The sequence below is a fragment of the Papio anubis genome, chromosome 11 (assembly GCF_008728515.1).
Source record: "Papio anubis isolate 15944 chromosome 11, Panubis1.0, whole genome shotgun sequence".
NCBI lineage: Eukaryota > Metazoa > Chordata > Mammalia > Primates > Cercopithecidae > Papio > Papio anubis.
Window position 1 is genome coordinate 69563033 of NC_044986.1, and position 19234 is coordinate 69582266.

The 19234-nt window shown below is 39.9% G+C and overlaps 1 protein-coding gene across 2 annotated transcripts in view; it reads right to left on the reverse strand.

The window, feature by feature from the left end:
• Positions 1-19234, reverse strand: part of P4HA1 (prolyl 4-hydroxylase subunit alpha 1) — an 89934-nt gene that overhangs the window by 6745 nt on the left and 63955 nt on the right. For both annotated transcript variants that reach the window (XM_031652266.1, XM_031652267.1), the window contains exons 10-12: positions 13735-13834; positions 3731-3784; positions 1096-1161 (exon numbers count right to left, since the gene is read on the reverse strand). In XM_031652266.1, coding sequence (XP_031508126.1) covers positions 1096-1161; positions 3731-3784; positions 13735-13834 — 220 coding nt within the window. The remainder of the gene's footprint in view (positions 1-1095; positions 1162-3730; positions 3785-13734; positions 13835-19234) is intronic.

The following is a 19234-nucleotide window of genomic DNA, read 5'->3' on the forward strand; positions in this document are numbered from 1 at the left end:
CTGGCCTAAAATACCTTTAAGTTAACAAAGGTTATGACATTATGGCAGATTGCATTTTCCAAATATAATACATCCCAATATGTCCCATCCTACATGCTATTCTTATGTGACACTGACATTTGTCTGCAGTAGTAGGGTCTATGTGCCCTCTCCTTGAAGCTGGGCAGACCTTTGTAATTGCTGTAACAGAATACAGCAGGATGACATCTGTGACTTCTGAGGGTAGGTCATAACAATACCATGTACTTTTGCATTGTTCTTTTGGGATGCTTCGTCTTGTAATCCAGTCACTATGCTGTGAAGAAGCTCAGCCGCATGTATTGGCCAGAATTTAGGCATTCTGGCTGACAGCCAGCCTCAACCTTAGCCTTCAAGATACCCCAGTGCCAGACATTTGATGGCAAATGCATGTCAGATTTGGAGCAGGAACCATGAGTTGAGCCCAGTCAACCTCATAACTGTTAGAGATACATTAAGAAAATCATTGTTATTTTAAACCACTCAGAAAAGAGAGTTTTGGAGTGATTTATTTGGGGTAACTAGAACAAACACTAAAAACAATTTTAAAAATTGAATTATGATCATACTGTTTTAAAAGTTTGAGGTAGGGCTTCTGGGGACTGTAATGTGCTATTTCTTCACCTTAGTACTGAATACACCAGAAGTGTTCACTTTGTGAAAATTAATCAAGTTACAATACTTAATTTGTGCACTCTTCTGATATACTTCAATAAAAAAATGGAATTCAGAAGTTTACTGAAATAATGTGTATGTACAGAAATTCAAATATAGAGAGATTCTTATATGCACATATTATATGTGACTAAACAGAGAGCCTATATGTCAAATTATTAATGATTATCTGCACGTAGTGGCACTATAAATTTTAAGTTTGTCCAAAAGTTTCTATAATGAACATCTATCTTACAGCCTGAAAAAGTTGCAAATGCAAAAAAATTCTTAACTCCCTTTACTCAGTTATAAAAATGTTAAACTAGGATGGTGAATCAGAGCTACACAGAACAAACTTAACACAGTAAAATGAATCATGTGATCAAATCCCAACTTAACCTAAAAATTTTAGTGACAACTTACATAAAACAGCCATGTAGCAATTCTATTTCCTGTCCCCAGCTCTTTGAAAGCATCTGGCTCATCTTTCTGTGAATAAAAACACAGCAAATTCAATGGTATAAAAATTCAGTAATACAAATACTCTAGTGGCAACTAAACATCAGTAGTAACATCCTGAAGAATATGCCAACAACCCCAAAAGTTTCCCTTGTAATGTCCAGTGCACTATAAACATCAGGCACTCTTTTTGTAAAGATGGAGTCTTGCTATATGGACCAGGGTGATCTTGAACTCCCAGCCTCAAGCAATCCTCCTGCCTTGGCCTCCCAAAGTGCTAGGATCACAGGTGTGAGCCACTGTACCTGGCCTCAAATACTTGCTCACTGAACTTGTATACTGGATACTTTAGACAAGATTACAGGATAAAAGGCAGACTTATTAGCCTAAATGACAGCCATTATTTGCTGACTACATATTATTTTAAAAATCAATACCCACAATTTTAGCTTCCAAAAAAATACGATGTGACAGCCATCTCTTAGCTACATTCCTAAAGCTTAATGTACCTTGAGACTTACTTTGAACTCATGACCTACTGAAATATTTCCTAGTATTATTTTTCTTTTTTTCTTTTATTTTTTGAGATAGTCTTGCCCTGTCACCCAGGCTGGAGTGCAATGCCATGATCTCAGCTCACTGCAACCTCCACCTCCCGGGTTTAAGCAATTCTTCTGCCTCAGCCTCTCAAGTAGCTGGGACTACAGGCATGTACCACCATGTCTGGCTAATTTTTTTGTTATTTTTAGTAGAAATGGAGTTTTGCCATGTTGGCCAGGCTGGTCTTGAACTCTTGACCTCAGGTGATCCACCCACCTTGGCCTCCCAAAGGGCTGGGATTACAGGCATGAGCCACCACGCCTGGCCCCTAGTATTATTTTTCTAATAATGCTAGTAAAGTGACTTTCAGTACTATAATCAAGCTAGATAATTAATATCTAAATATTTATATCTAAATTAAAATACAATACAACCTCTTGGCATTTCTCCCAGAAAAATAAAAATGTATTTTTCATACAGAAACATATACACATCTTTATTTGTAATAGTCAAAAACTAAAAACTATCCAAATATCCTTCGATGGGCGAATGGCTAAACTGTGGCATATCCATAACATGGAATACAGGTTGAGCATACCAAAAGTCCAAAATTCAAAATGCTCTGAAGTTCAAAACTTTTAGTGCTAACATGACATATGTGGAAAATTCCACACATACTACTCCCTGAAGTAGCTCCCCTATCATACACACTATGCCCTAGCCAGGATGGAAACAGACAGTTCCCCATAAGGCTCCTGCATCACAAGAGATTTATTTTCAAACCCATTCTTTCTTTACTGAAGGTGTAATCTTTGTGGAGATTTAGATTTTATGCTGGGGTCTCAAATTCAGCAGCCTACACTGTGGCAGATCTTCCTCTTACAGAGCTGTTTATTCCCAAAGCTCTAATTCCTGCAGGCACAGACCTCCAGCCTCTGTGCTTTGTCCCCTCTTTAATTCTCTAGGTTTGGGATCACCTTTGTTCAGTTTCCCTTTTGGAATACCCTTTACTTTCTTCCAGGTTTGCCAATGCATTTAAAAGTATCTTAAGTGATTTTATTGGGTATCTAGGTGTTTTTGTTTTTGTTTTTTTAAACTGCTAAAAAGGTTTCACAGAATGCCACACCATATTTCCATAAATTCCAAATAGGCTATGAATTTTTAATGTTAAAAGAACAGAATTAACATGTTGACAAAGAATCTCTCCTTGGCCGAACTACTCAGGCTCCTCTGAACTTTCTTCTCAAGTAGGCCCTGACTTTGGGCTTCTAGTATTTATCTCTGCATTGTCCAATTTGAGCAAGAACCCTGCTAAGTCAAGTGAGCCAGAATCCCCCATGCTTGCCATGTGATCACCCTCAAAAGCTAACTGGGTTCTTCATCTTCCACTATCCCCTGGGTGATGATCACTCTGCCCTGACTTCAGCAAAGATCTCGTTAGGTCAGTTTAGCCTGAATCCTCCCTTACCTCTTAGTAATTTTCCATCTACTAACACCCACTCTTGCTCATTGGCTATAAATTCCAACTCTTCCTTGTTGTATTTGGAGTTGGGCTTAATCTCTCTCCCTTACTGCGAAATCCCACTGCAACTGCCGTGGTCCCTATACCTATCGCAATGGTCCCCTCTTGAATGAAGTCTGGTTACCATCTTTAACAAGTGTGAAGAATAATTTGTTCTTTAACAATGTAATGCGGCCAGGCAGAGTGGCTCACGCCTGTAATCCCAGCACTCTGGGAGGCCGAGGTGGGTGGATCACCTGAGCTCAGGAGTTCAAGACCAGCCTGGCCAACATGGTGAAACCCCGTTGCTACTAAAAATACAAAAATTAGCTGGGTGTGGTGGTGCGCATGCCTGTGATCCCAGCTACTCGGGAGGCTGAGGCAGGAGAACTGCTCCAACCCAGGAGGCAGAGGTTGCAGTGAGCCAAGATCACGCCACTGCACTCCAGCCTGGATGACAGAGTGAGACTCTGTTTTTTTGTTTTGTTTTGTTTTGTTTTGAGACAAACAATGTAATGCATAAGCCTCAGTGAATTTCTCCATTTCTTTTTTACTTACCCGTGCGAAGTCAAAATGGGGTTCATACTGTCCTCCAACTCCATAATTTGCTACCTGAAGGAAAGACACAAAGCATGAAAGAAAAGAACTATAAAGATTACTATTCAAAAAAAATCTATGAACCTCATTTTTTGGACTTTTATAGACCATGGTCAGGTATTTACAGAGAAATGAAAACTATTTAAAATCAATGAGAGTTCCTATGAAAACAGGGATGAAAAACAAAGGACAGCTACTGTATATCTATAGATATAGATCTTTATATCTATAGATCTATATATATTTTTATCTATATATATGTACCCCTCCCCACCCCCCCGCCAGAGACAGGCTGAAGTGCAGTGATGAAATCAGAGCGCACTGCAGCCTCAACCTTTGGGGGCACAAGTGATCCTCCCACTTCAGCCTCCTGAGTAGCTGGGACTACAGGTGCATGCTACCACACCCAGCTAATGTTTAAAAATTTAATACACAAGCTAAAATTTGAGATTTCTATTACTTTGTTTCACTAAACACTTTCCTTTGGAACTTAAATAAAAAAATGTTTTCCAAAGCCCCAAATGCTGGCGAACTTGCAATCTACTGTACCTGGCCTCAGAGTCTGAGATCCATCTGAGCCTACCAATCCAGGTTCTGGAGTAACTACTACATGGTGCCTCATCCCCAGGGATAGGAGTTGCCACTAACCCTATTGGCTCAGGCTCCTAAATCATAGCCAAACCCTGCATCCCAGACTCAAACCTCCAGAGCATCCTCTCTTCCCTAGAGTTGGGCCAGGGCTGTGCCCAGTCCGCCAGGGGTAGACTCACAGCTACATACTGACACTCTTTTCCCAAGCAGCTAGAGGGTGCCTCAGAGTCACAGATCCTGGCACTATAGGCAACCTACATCCAACCCTGCCATGAGAGTGACCCTATACCCTAAGACCCAGGTGTTACAATAGTATGTGAGACCCTGAGACCAGGATCCTAGCCCCACAGCCACTCCAAACGCTAGAACCTGGATTGCAGCACTATGGCAGCTGCTTGTAGGATATGTCAGACCTGCCACAAGAAGACTCCCACTGGCTTAAACTCCCTACTGTGCGGAAAACAAGATTCCAAAAGCTCTTGCCACTGAAGATACTAACAATGTACTCCACAGCGACCACCACCACAAACTTCTCCAGCCTAGGCTGCTGAGGCACCCACAGTTATTGTTGACAATGAATACAGCTGAAGAAGCTACAAGAGACTACACTACTGAACCTACCTGGAAACACAGTCACCACACCCTTCCCAAACAGTCCAACTGAAGCGGAAAGTTTAAAAGAGCCAGTTGTTACACTAGATGCAAAGACATCAATGCAGGAAACAAGAAACATTAAAAAGCAATGAAATATGACACTGCTGAGAATGCAACTCTCTAGTTACAGGCCCAAATGAAAAGGAAAACACCTAGCTAGAAAAAAATTCAAATAATGATCTTAAGGAAACTCAAACAGATAAAAGAAAATACAGATAGATAATTCAATGAAATCAGGAAAACAATTCATGATATGAATCAGAATTTCAAAAAAGAAAGATATCATAAAAAAGAACCAAACAAAATTCTTGCAGCTGAAGAATTCAATGAATGCAGGAGGCTGAGACAGGAGAATAGCTTGAACCTGGGAGGCGGAAGTTGCAGTGAACTGAGATCTCGCCACTGCACTCCAGCCTGGTGATAGAGCGAGACTCCATCTCAAAAAAAAAAAAAATGCTGCACCAGCACACTTAATTAAGCAAAACGATCTCTGAACCTGAAGATACACTGTTTGGTATTACTCAGGGGGAAAAAAGGAAACATAATGAAAAAGGACAGAGAGAGCTTACAAGACTTATGGGACACCATTAAACATTTGTATTACAGGAGTTCCAGAAGAAAAGAGGGTAAAAGGCATAGAAAACCTATTTAATAACAGCTGAAAACTACCCAAGTCTGGGGAAGAGAGAAGGGTATCCAACTCCAGGAAGTTCAAAAGTCCCTAAATAGATTCAACCCAAAAAAGTCCTCTCTGAAGCACATTTTAGTCAGATTGTCAAACATCAAAGAATTCTAAAAACAGCAAGATAGCTAGATTAACAAAGAAAAAGAAAGATCCAAATAAGCACAATCAGAAATAACAAAGGTGACATTACAACTGACCCCAAAGAAATATAAAAAGTCCTTAGAGATTATTATTAACACCTCTATGCACACAAACTTTTATAAAAGGCCTAGAAGAAATGGATAAATTCCTGGAAACGTACAACCTCCCAAGACTGAACCAGAAAAAAACTGAAACCCTTAACAGACCAATAAGGAGTTATGAAATTGAATTGTAATTAAACAAAACAAAACAAAAAACCTACTGACCAAAAAAAGCCCTGGACTGGATGGATTCACAGCCGAATTTTACCATACAAAGAAGACCTAGTATCAATCCTACTGAAACTATTCCAAAAAACTGAGAAGGAAAGACTCCTCCTTAACTCATTTTATTAAGCCAGCATCATTCTGATACCAAAACTCATCAGAGACATGATGAAAAAAGAAAACTTCAGGCTGATATTCCTGATGAACAGAGACACAAAATACTCAAAAAAATATTAGAAAACAAAACCTAGCAGCACATCAAAAAGCTAATTTACTACAATCGAGTAGGCTTTATTTGTGGGGTGCAAGGTTGGTTCAATAAATGTAATTCACCACATAAACAGAATTAAAAACCATATGATCATCTCTGCAGATGCAGAAAGAGCTTTCAAAAAAATTCAACATCCTGGCCGGGCACAGTGGCTCACACCTACAATTCTAGCACTTTGGGAGGAAGAGGTGGGTGGATCACCTGAGGTCAGGAGTTCAACACCAGCCTGGCCAACATGGTAAAACCCTGTCTCTACTAAAAATACAAAAATTAGCTGGGCATGGTGGCAGGGGCCTGTAATCCCAGCTACACAGGAGGCTGAGGCAGGAGAACTGCATTAACCCAGGAGGTGGAGGTTGCAGTGAGCCAAGATCACACACTGCACTCCAGCCTGGGCAACAGAGTAAGACTCCATCTCAAGAAAAAACAAACAAACAAAACCAGAAATAACAGATACTGGGCAAGGATGAAGAGAAAGGGGCATGCTCATACACTGCTGGTGGGAATGTAAATTAGTACAATCACTATGGAGAACACTGTAGAGGTTCCTCAAAAAACTAAAAATAGATCTACCATATGATCCAGCAATCCCAATGCCAAGTGTATATCCAAAAGAAAGGAAATTAGCATGATGAAGAGATACCCGCATTCTCATGTTTATTGCAGGACTATTCACAATAGCTAACGTATGGAATCAACCTAAGTGTCCATCAACAGATGAATGGATAAAGAAAATGTGGTGCTTACATATAATGAAACACTATTCAGCCATAAGAATGTAATCTTGTCACAGGGATGGAACTGGAGTTCATTATATTAAATAAGCCCAGCACAGAAAGACAAATATCACATGTTCTCACTTACATGTGGGATTTCTGCATTTCCAACTGAGGTACATGGTTCATCTCATTGGGACTGGTTGGACAGTGGGTGCAGCCTATGGAGAATGAGCCAAAGCAGGGCGGGGCATTGCCTCACCTGGGAAGCACAAGGGGTCACAGAATTTCCCTTTCCTAGCAAAGGGAAGCCATGACAGATTGTACCTGGAAAAATGGGACACTCCCGCCCACATACTGCGCTTTTCCCATGGTCTTAGCAACTGGCAGACCAGGATATTCTCTCCTGTGCCTGGCTCAGTGGGTCCCACGCACATGGAGTCTTGCTCACTGCTAGTGCAGCAGTCTGCTGGCTGCAGGAGGGGCGTCTACCATTGCTGAGGCTTGATTAGGTAAACAAAGCAGCCAGAAAGCTCAAACTAGGCGGAGCCCACCACAACTCAGCAAGGCCTACTGCCTCTATAGACTTCACCTCTGTGGGCAGGGCAAAGCTGAACAAAAGCCAGCAGAAATTTCAGCAGACTTAAACATCCCTGTCTGACAGCTCTGAAGAGAGCAGTGGTTCTCCCAGAATGGCATCTGAGCTCTGAGAACAGAAGACTGCTTCCTCAAGAGGGTCCCTGACCTCCACGTAGCCTAACTGGAAGACACCTCCCAGTAGGGGCCAACAGACACCTCATACAGGTGGGTGCCCCTCTGGGACGAAGCTTTCAGAGGAAGGATCAGGCAGCAATATTTGCTGTTCTGCAGCCTCTACTGGTGATATTCAGGCAAACAGGGTCTGCAGTGGACCTCCAGCAAACTCCAACAGACCTGCACCTGAGGGACCTGACAGTTAGAAGGAAAACTAACAGAAAGGAATATGTCAACATCAACAAAAAAGTCATCTACACCCAAACCCCATCTGTAGGTCACCAACATCAAAGACCAAAGGTAGATAAAACCACAAAGATGGGGAGAAACCAGACCAGAAAAGCTGAAAATCCTAAAAATCAGAGCACCTCTTCTCCTCCAAAGGATCACAGCTCCTCGCCAGCAACAGAACAAAGCTGGATGGAGAATGACTTCGATGAGTTGACAGAAGTAGGCTTCAGAAGGTCGGTAATAACAAACCTTCTCACCACTAAAGGAGCATGTTCTAAGTCATTGCAAGGAAGCTAAAACCCTTGAAAAAAGGATTAGACGAATGGCTAACTAGAACCAACAGTGTAGAGAAGACCTTAAATGATGGAGCTGAAAACCATGGCACAAGAACTTTGTGACGCATGCACAAGCTTCAATAGCCGATTGGATCAAGTGGAACAAAGGGCATCAGTGACTGAAGATGGAATTAATGAAATAAAGTGAGAACACAAGTTTAGAGAAAAAAGAGTAAAAAGAAACTAATAAAGCTTCCAAGAAATATGGAACTATCTAAGAAGACCAAATCTACATTTGATTGGTGTACCTGAAAGTGACAGGGAGAATGGAACCAGGTTGGAAAACACTCTTCAGGAAATTATCCAGGAGAATTTCCCCAACCTAGCAAGGCAGGCCAACATTCAAATTCAGGAAATACAGAGAACACCACAAAGATACTCTGTGAGAAGGGCAACTCCAAGACACGTAATTGTCAGATTCACCAAGGTTGAAATGAAGGAAAAAGTGTTAAGGGCAGCCAGAGAGAAAGGTCAGGTTACCCACAAAGGGAGGCCCATCAAATTAACAGCGGATCTCTCGGGAGAAACCCTACAAGCTAGAAGAGAGTGAGGCCCAATGTTCAACAATCTTTTTTTGTTGTTGTTGTTGTTGAGACGGAGTCTCGCTCTGTCACCCAGGCTGGAGAGCAGTGGCCAGATCTCAGCTCACTGCAAGCTCCGCCTCCCGGATTTACGCCACTCTCCTGCCTCAGCCTCCCAAGTAGCTGGGACTACAGGCGCCCGCCACCTCGCCCGGCTAGATTTTTGTATTTTTTTAGTAGAGACGGGGTTTCACCGCGTTAGCCAGGATGGTCTCGATCTCCTGACCTGGTGATCCGCCCGTCTCGGCCTCCCAAAGTGCTGAGATTACAGGCTTGAGCCACCGCGCCCAGCCTCAACATTCTTAAAGAAAAGAATTTTCAACCCAGAATTTCATATCCAGCCAAACTAAGCTTCGTAAGTAAAGGAAAAACAAAATCGTTTGCAGAGAAGCAAATGCTGAGAGATTTTGTCACTACCAGGCCTGCCTTACAAGAGCTCCTAAAGGAAGCACTAAACATGGAAAGAAGCAACCAGTACCAGCCACTGCAAAAACATGCCAAATTGTAAAGACCATCGATGTTATAAAGAAACTGCATCAATTAACGGGCAAAATAACCAGCTAACATCATGACAGGTTCAAATTCACACATAACAATATTAACCTTAAATGTAAATGAGCTAAATGCCCCAATGAAAAGGCACAGACTGGCAAACTGGATAGAGTCAAGACCCATCAGGAGACCCATGTCATGTGCAAGACACACACAGGCTCAAAATAAAGGGATGGAGGAAGATCTACCAAGCAAATGGAAAGAGAGAGAAAAAAAAAAAGCAGGGGTTGCAATCCTAGTCTCTGATAAAACAGACTTTAAACCAACACAGATCAAAAGAGACAAAGGAGGCCATTACATAATGGTAAAGGGATCAATTCAACAGGAAGTGCTAACTATCCCAAATATATATGCACCCAATACAGGGGCACCCAGATTCATAAAGCAAGTCCTTAGAGCCCTAAAAAGAGACTCAGACTCTCACACAATAATAATGAGAGACTTTAACACCCCACTGTCAATATTAGATCAACAAGACAGAAGGTTAACAAGGATATCCAGGACTTGAACTCAGCTCTGCACTAAGCAAACCATTATAATAGACATCTACAGAACTCTCTCCACCCCAAATCAACAGAATATACATTCTTCTCAGCACCACATCATACTTATTCTAAAACTGACCATATAACTGGAAGTAAAGCACTCCTCAGCAAATGTAAAAGAACAGAAATTACAATAAACTGTCTCTCAGACCACAGTGTAATCAAATTAGAACTCAGGATTAAGAAACTCACTCAAAACCATACAACTACATGGAAACTGAACAACCTGCTCCTGAATGACTACTGGGTACATAACAAAATGAAGGCAGAAATAGATGTTCTTTGAAACCAATGAGAACAAAGACACAACGTACCAGAATCTCTGGGACACATTTAAAGCAGTGTGTAGAGGAAAATTTATAGCACTAAATGCCCACAAAAGCAAGCAAGAAAGATCTAAAATCGACACCCTAACATCACAATTAAAAGAACTAGAGAAGCAAGAGCAAATGCATTCAAAAGCTAGCAGAAGGCAAGAAATAACAAAGATCAGAGCAGAACTAAAAGAGATAGAGACACAAAAAACCCTTCAAAAAAAATCAATGAATCCAGGAGCTGGGTTTTTTGAAAAGATCAACAAAATTGATAGACCGCTAGCAAGACAAAGAAGAAAAGAGAGAAGAATCAAATAGATGCAATAAAAAATGATAAAGGGGATATCACCACTGATCCCACAGAAATACAAACTACCATCAGAGAATACTATAAACACCTCTACGCAAATAAACTAGGAAATCTAGAAGAAATGGATAAATTCCTGGACACATATACTCCCAAGACTAAACCAGGAAGAAGGTGAATCTCTGAATAGACCAATATCAGGCTCTGAAACTGAGGCAATAATTAATAGCCTGCCAACCAAAAAAAGTCCAGGACAAGATGGATTCACAGCTGAATTCTACCAGAGATACAAAGAGGAGGTGGTACCATTCCTTCTGAAACTTTCAATCAACAGAAAAAGAAAGAATCCTCCCTAACTCATTTTATGAGGCCAACATCATCCTGATACCAAAGCCTGGCAGAGATACAACAAAAAAAAAGAGAATTTTAGACCAATATCCCTGATGAACATCGATGCGAAAATCCTCAATAAAATACTGGGAAACTGAATCCAGTAGCACATCGAAAAGCTTATCCACTGCAATCAAGTTGGCTTCATCCCTGGGATGCAAGGCTGGTTCAACATACACAAATCAATAAACGTAATCCATCACATAAACAGAACCATCACAAAAACCATATGATTATCTCAATAGATGCAGAAAAGGCCTTTGATAAAATTCAACAGCGCTTCATGCTAAAAGCTTTAAATAAACTAGGTATTGATGGAACATATCTCAAACTAGTAAGAGCTATTTATGACAAACCTACAGCCAATATCATACTGAATGGGCAAAAACTGGAAGCATTCCCTTTGAAAACTGGCACAAGACAAAGATGGCCTCCCTCACCACTCCTATTCAACATAGTGTTGGAAGTTCTGGCCATGGCAATCAGGCAAGAGAAATAAAGGGTATTCAACTAGGAAATGAAATCAAATTGTCCCTGTTTGCAGATGACATAATTGTATATTTAGAAAACCCCATTGTCTCAGCCCAAAATCTCCTTAAGTTGATAGGCAACTTCAGCAAAGTCTCAGGATACAAAATCAATGTGCAGAAATCACAAGTATTCCTATCCACCAATAACAGACAAACAGAGAGCCAAATCATGAGTGAACTCCCATTCACAATAGCTTCAAAGAGAATAAAATACCCAGGAATCCAACTTAAAAGGATGTGAAGAACCTCTTCAAGGAGAACTACAAACCACTGTTCAACAAAATAAAAGAGGATACAAACAAATGGAAGAACATTCCATGCTCGTGGATAGGAAGAATCAATATTGTGAAAATGGTCATACTGCCCAAGGTAATTTATAGATTCAATGCCAATGCCATCCCCATCAAGCTACCAATGACTTTCTTCACAGAATTGGAGAAAACTACTTTAAAGTTCATACGGAACCAAAAAAGAGCCCATACTGCCAAGACAATCCACTTCTTCTTTTTGGCCAGACCTGGATGACAGTTTATTACTTAAAATTGAAAAGAGGCCAGGCACAGTGGCTTATGCCTGTAATCCTAACACTTCAGGAGGCCAAGGCAGGCAGATCACTTGAGGCCAGGAGTTCGAGAACAGCCTGGCCAACATGGTGAAATTCCATTGCTACTGAAAACATAAAAATTAGCTAGGCATGGCAGCATGTGCCTGTGGTCCCAGCTACTTGGGAGGCTGAGGCAGGAGAATCACTTGATCCCAGGGAGCGGAGGTCACACTGAACCAAGATTGCACCACTGCACTCCAGTGAGACTGTCTCAAAAACAAAAAACAAAAAACAAAAAAGGTTGAAAAGAAGCAAAAGCAAAAGTATCACCTTTCTAATGAATTTATGAGCTGCATATTGACTGCATTTGTCTTAGAATTTTGCAACCAGGCCAGGCACAGTGCCTCACGCCTGTAATCCCAGCACTTTGGGAGGTCAAGGCAGGTGGTCAGGAGTTCTTGAACTCTTTGAGGTCAGGAGTTCAAGACCAGCCTGACCAACATGGTGAAACCCCGTCTCTACTAAAAATACAAAATTAGCTTGGTGTAGGGGTGCATGCCTGTAATCCCAGCTACTTGGGAGGCTGAGGCAGGAGAATCACTTGAACCAGGAGACAGGGGTTGTAGTGAGCCGAGATCATGCCACTGCACTCCAGCCTGGGCCACTCCATCACAAAAAAAAAAAAATTGCAACCAGAAAGGCTATAATAAAGGCATTGGTTTTTTTAGTGCATATTTTGATAATTTCAAAAAAAAAAAAAACTAATACAGAAAAGGGAACTCAAATATTTTTAAAAGTATTTTTCTATAGGAAAAGACTAAGGAATAGACATAATGCTGACAAAGGGGAAGACTAAGCTGTTTCTTTTCTCTGGTTTATAGGCCTATGCTTTTTTATTTATTTATTTATTTTTTACTATTGAAACCAAATGAGATTATTATACATTGATTTTATGTTTATTCTCTATAACTAACATTCCTATATATACCTGTTTACTACAGATATTCTGAGTCAAGTTGTGATTATGACAAAGTGAAGAAGAATTATTTTGAGACAGCTGCTTTTGATGACAAATGATTTATAGACATAAAAGTAACAGTAGAAAAAGAGAAGTGATAAAAAAAAGTCAGTCCTATGTTTCACTATTACAAATAAAGGAAAACTATTTGCTTAAAAATAAATAAATAAATGAATAAAAAAAAAAAAAAAAACTATTTCTTAAAACCCACCCTGGCCACTTGACAGGCAAACTGAGGTCTGGGGGATAGAAAAAAAAAATTGCAGTGTACTTAATATTAGTGATATGTATTTTTCATTTCCCTAGACATCTATACTCAACAGGAAGAGTTTTCATGTTTTGACAAGAAATTTAAAAGTCACAGAACAATCATAATTTTTCCCATTATTAAAACCACTTTGCGTGGTTGCAGCTTACAGGTCACTTTTTAAGGTCCCAAACTATCATGCAAATTGAGGACTACCTGTTCAGTGTAAAGGAAATCTCCTCTGAAGCATCTCTTGAAGAGTAAAAATGACTTAAGGATAATGTGATTACCTACCTGTAATTCCTCTGCTGTGGAAACATCTAGTCCTGTTAGATCCTGTATTCTCATATTAATTCGAGACACCACAGGGTTTTCATAGCCAGAGAGCCAGGCACTAAGAATAAGAAGAATATTAGTTTTATTGATAATGTTTCATTACATGGAGACTAATAGCTGTTATTTTGAAAGCCATAATATTTAATATGTAGGACAATAAACCTTTACTGACGGCATTTAGTTCATTTTCTTGCTTACTATCATCTTTATGAATGGATAATGTAATTTTTTTTTAATGTCACATTCTACTGTTAGAGGTTGGGAAGGAAAAAACTAATTAAATTTATTATAACACTTCTATGAAAACAGTTGGATTAATGTAAGGAGGCTACATTGAAAGCCACCTACATTGAGAACTTCAAAAAATTCTTTAAAAAACCATACCAAACAAAACAATGTTCCTTCCAGGTAAGGTATAGGAACTGACTATGGTGGAAGTCATGGGGTCTTTAGCTTGATCTACATAATGCTAATATTTTGTAAGAAAAAAATTATGCTTACTGCCTAAATTTTGAAAAGGTACCCAAACACACCTACTGAAGGATGGACAATTATAGGTGTTGGTAAGGATGTGAAGAAACTGGAACCCTCATACATTGCTGATGGGAATGTAAAAGGTGCAGCCACTTTGGAAAACAGTTTGGTACTTGCTCAAAATGCTAAACACAGCTACCAAATGACCCAGCAATTTACTTCTAGGTATATATCCAAGAGAAATTAAATCTTATGTCCATACAATAACTTGTACAGAATTTTTAATGGCATCATTACATATAATAGCCAAAAAGTAGAAATAACCCAAATATCAATTTATAAATGGACACATAAAATATGGTATATCTATAAACTGGAATATTATTGTGTCACAAAAAGGAATAAAGGTACTGGTGAGGCACAGTGGCTCATGCCTGTAATCCCAGCACTTTGGGAGGCCAAGGTGGAAACGTCACTTGAGGCCAGGAGTTTGAGACCAGCCTGGGCAACACAGTGAGACCCCACTCTACAAAACATTTTAAAAATTAGTTGGGCATGGTGGTATGCACCTGTAGTTCCAGCTACTCTGGCAGCTGAGGCAAGAGAGCCGCTTGAGCATAGAAGTTTGAGGCTGCAGTGAATTATGATCACACCACTGCACTCCAACCTGGGCAACAGAGTGAGACCCTGTCTCTACATACCTGGATGGAACATATTAAGTCAAGCCAGATAAAAAGGCCACATGTTATATAATGCCACTTCTATGAAATATACAGAAGAGGCAAATCCATAGATAATAGAAAACAGATTACTGGTTGCCAGGGGATGGGGCTGGGGGGAATGGGAAATGACTCCTAAAGGGTATGGGAATTTTTGACAAAAATGTTCTGGAATTAGACATTGGTTATAGTTGCACAAGGCTAAAAACCACTGAAATGCATACTTTAAAAGCGTGGATTTTATGATATGGGAACTACATCTCAATTTTAAATGGTACCTCCAAATTCAACTATATCCCTTTTTCACATATGCTTTTAACCAGTCAATCAGTCCTTCGCTTTCTTCAGTTCTCCTCTCACTGAGCTTTGATTCCATAGATCATCATTTATAACAACACTCTTTCTAAATGCCTAAACTCAACTGTCTGGCAAAAACAATCCTGGATAAATCTCTTTTCTCCAAGCTTATATCTGTGTCACCAAACCCTACTGGAGAAAGTCATGAAATAGGGCAGACATGTCCCACTAAAAATTCATGAATACCACCTTCAAATGGGTTCTTCACTTTTACTTCCTCTTCCACTCTGTACCCTACCTCACTTCAGCCTCTCCCGTCACTCAGTAGATAATGTATCTCCTACTTCAGAGGAAATAAACGCCTTTACAATTAAAAATTATTTCTCCAACTCTGTATATCCCTCCAGTTACCAATCTTTCTTTTCCCTCTTTCAAGCTAACTTTGTCAGATTCCTAATCTCTGAACTCATTGTACTCTAGCTTTAGTCACTTATATCACTCCCTCAAAATTGCTCTTGCTAATGTTACCTATAGCCCTATTGTGCTTCTCAATCTAATGACATTTTTTCAATTCTCATTGTATTTGTTCCTTTGGTAACATTTGTGACAACACTCATCCTTTTGGAAACTCAAACACTCATTCTCCAGGCATTCCTCCAGTGTCTCAGGCTGGTTTGTCTTGGTCTCCTAATTTACAGCCTCCAACACTATATTCTGCCTCCCTCTCAGGACCGCAGCAACATTTCCTCAAGAATGTATTTCCTCTAGCCCTAAGGCTAGCGAGTATGCTCTTCCCTCTGCCCAGAATATTCTTTTTCATTTTGCAAAATTAAGACTTTGGATATCACCTTAGTTACCACTTGTTTAGAGGAGCTTTCCTTTACTTCTCCCCCTGCCAGACGAAGCCAAAGCTTCCAGAGGCAGACAAAGGAAGCGAGCAAGCGTGAGAGAGCGAGCAAAAGAGAGTGTGTGCGCGTTTCTTTAACAGGAGGAAGACATGGAGAAGAAAGAAGTTTTTACTAATCCAACATGAAACTAACACGACAAACAGGGTGGATTCTTAGATGAATCTAAGGTTTATCCCATATTACTAAAATTACTTGCTTGGTGATCTCTTGCAAATTTTTTGGGACTGGCTGACTATTATAGAATTCCTCAGTGTAGCAAAAATGGGACGAATCAAAGTGTTACTGTTGTAAAGAATACAGCTGCTTAAGTATATTAAGAATTTTTTTCTTCTAATTCTGCCCCAAGTTCCTGGTAGCACTAATCTGGTGTATGTCAATGTACCTGTCTTTCCTGCCTGGCACTATTTGATGGATGTCTGAACTTTATAAGGAACCAACCAACTACTGACTTGATTTTTACAGGTAATTGCAATGCTAAATTGGCAAGTATTCTAATAAAGCTTTGAACTAAATGCCTCATGAACAAACTGTTCCTATTCCATCCTGGAACCTATCACCCACAGAGAACCTGTCTTCTGATATCTTCAACTTCCCTCCCTGCTACCAACAACTTTTAAATATCTAGTCTTATCATTTCCTCTTGTACTTTGGTGGAATCATCGTCCTTCAGCCTTATAGAGGCAGACTTTCTATCTATGCTTTTGATACTATCCTTTCTAACTCTAGATGCCTTACTCCAGCAGTTATTGCCTCCCTTTTATCTTTAATCTCCTCCTTGTCAATGCTTGCTTATTGAAGTCTCCTGCTACCAAAAAAAATACCTTCACTTTAGCCATTCTAGCAAATTACCACTCCAGTCTTTCACTTTACTCCTTTAAAACTGCAAAAGCAAGAAATGCTTATTACATTCCACAAATGGTCATGGGACACTGGTTATCTACACGCAAAGAAAGAGGCTGGACTTCTGCTTCACATTATATTAAAAAGAATTACTCAAGATGGATCAAAGACCTAAATGTAAAAGCTAAAATTATAAAAACTGTGGGAAGAAAACACAGGAGCAATCTTTGTGACGCTGGACTAAGCAATGGTTTAGCTATGACATCAAAAGTACAGGCAACAAAAGGAATAAACAGGACATTATCCAAATAAAAACCTTTTGTGCTTCAAAGAATAACATCAGGAAAGTTAAACAGGATGGGCATGGTGGCTCAAATCTGTAATCCCAGCACTTTGGAAAGCCGAGGCAGGAAAATCGCTTGAGTTCAAGACCAGTCTGGGCAATCTAGCAAGACCCTGTCGCCACAAAAAAAGTTTAAAAATTAGCCAGGTATGGTAGTGTGTGCCTGCAGTCCTAGCTACTCATGATGCTGAAGCGGAAGGATTACTTAAGCCCAGGAGTTCAAGGATGCAGGGGACACAATCACACCACTGCACTCTAGCCTGGGCCCCAGAATGAGAACCTGTCTCTAAAAAAATAAAAATAAAAATTTGTGGTAAAATATATGTAACATAAAATTAGCCATTTAGACTATTTTTAAAATTATGGTAAAATATATATAATAGAAATTTTACCATTTTAATTATTTTAAGTGTACAATTCACTGGTGTTAAGTACATTTACAATACCTTGCAACCATCAGCCACTATCCATTTTCAGAACTTTTTCATCAAAACCAAATAGAAACTGTACCCATTGAATAACAACTCCCATCTCTCCCTCCCCAAAACCCCTGGTAACCCTCTATTCTACATCCGTCTGTATGGATTTGCCTATTCTAGGTATCTCCTATAATCAGAATCATATAATGTTTGTCAATTCTGCTTATTTCACTTAACATGTGCTTTCTTTTTTTTCTTTTTTGGAGACAGGGTCTCACTCCAGTTGCCCAGGCTGGAGTGCAGTGATGCAATCTTGGCTCACTGCAGCCTCAACCTTCCAGGCTCAGATGACTCTTCCACCTCAGCCTCCCAAGTAGCTGGGACTATAGGCGTGCACCACCAAAATTTTTTGTATTTTTAGTAGAGACGGGATTTCATCATGGTGACCAGGCTGGTGTCAAACTCCTGGACTAAGGCAATCTGCTTGCCTCAGCTTCCCAAAGTGCTGAGATTACAGGTGTGAGCCACCACACCCAGCCAACATGATTTTTTCAAGGTTCATCCATGTTATAAGCAGGGTATCAGAATTTCGTTTCCTTTTTTAAGGCTGAATAATATTCTGCTATCTATATATACCACATGTTTATCCATTCATTTGTTGATAGACATTTGGGTTGCTTCTAACTTTGGGCTATAGTGAATAAATGCTGTTATGAAGATTGGTGTGTATCTGACTCCTTGCTTTAAATTCTTCTGGGTATGTACCTAGAAATAGAATTGCTGGATCACGTGGTAACCCTAAACTTTTTGAGGAGCTGGCAGACTATATTCCACAGCAGTGACACCACTTTATATTCCCATTCCTCACTGCCTTTTAAACTACTGCTTTTAGGAAAAAAAAAAAAAAAAAATCTAATAACCTCCCAGCACTTTGGGAAGCCAAGGCAGGAGGATCGCTTGAGAACAGGAATTCAAGACCAGTCTGGGAAACATAGTGAGACCCTGTCTTTACAAAAAAATAAAAATAAAAAATGAACAAAGTGTGGTGGCACTTGCCTATAGTTTCAGCTACTTAAAGGCTGAGGCAGGAAGATTGCTTGAGCCCAGGAGTTCGAGGTTGCTATGCCCATACCACTACACTCCAGCCTTGGCAACAGAATGAGACCTCATCTCTTAAAAAAACAATGGAACAACACCACAAACCTTTAATTCCAGGAGTGGCCATGAGAGTCTACCAATTAAGTACTGGTTAAATAATAGGTTATTTCTAATTTTTCTCTATTATAAACAATATTGTAACAAAAATGCTGTGTCTGTATCTTTGCACACTTGGGGGAGTATCTCTGTAGGATAAATTCCTAGATGTGGAATTGCTAAATGACTTTTACATTTTGATAAATGTCAAACTTCCCTCCAAAACAGTTGCAATGATTTACACCTACCCATTTCATAAAACCC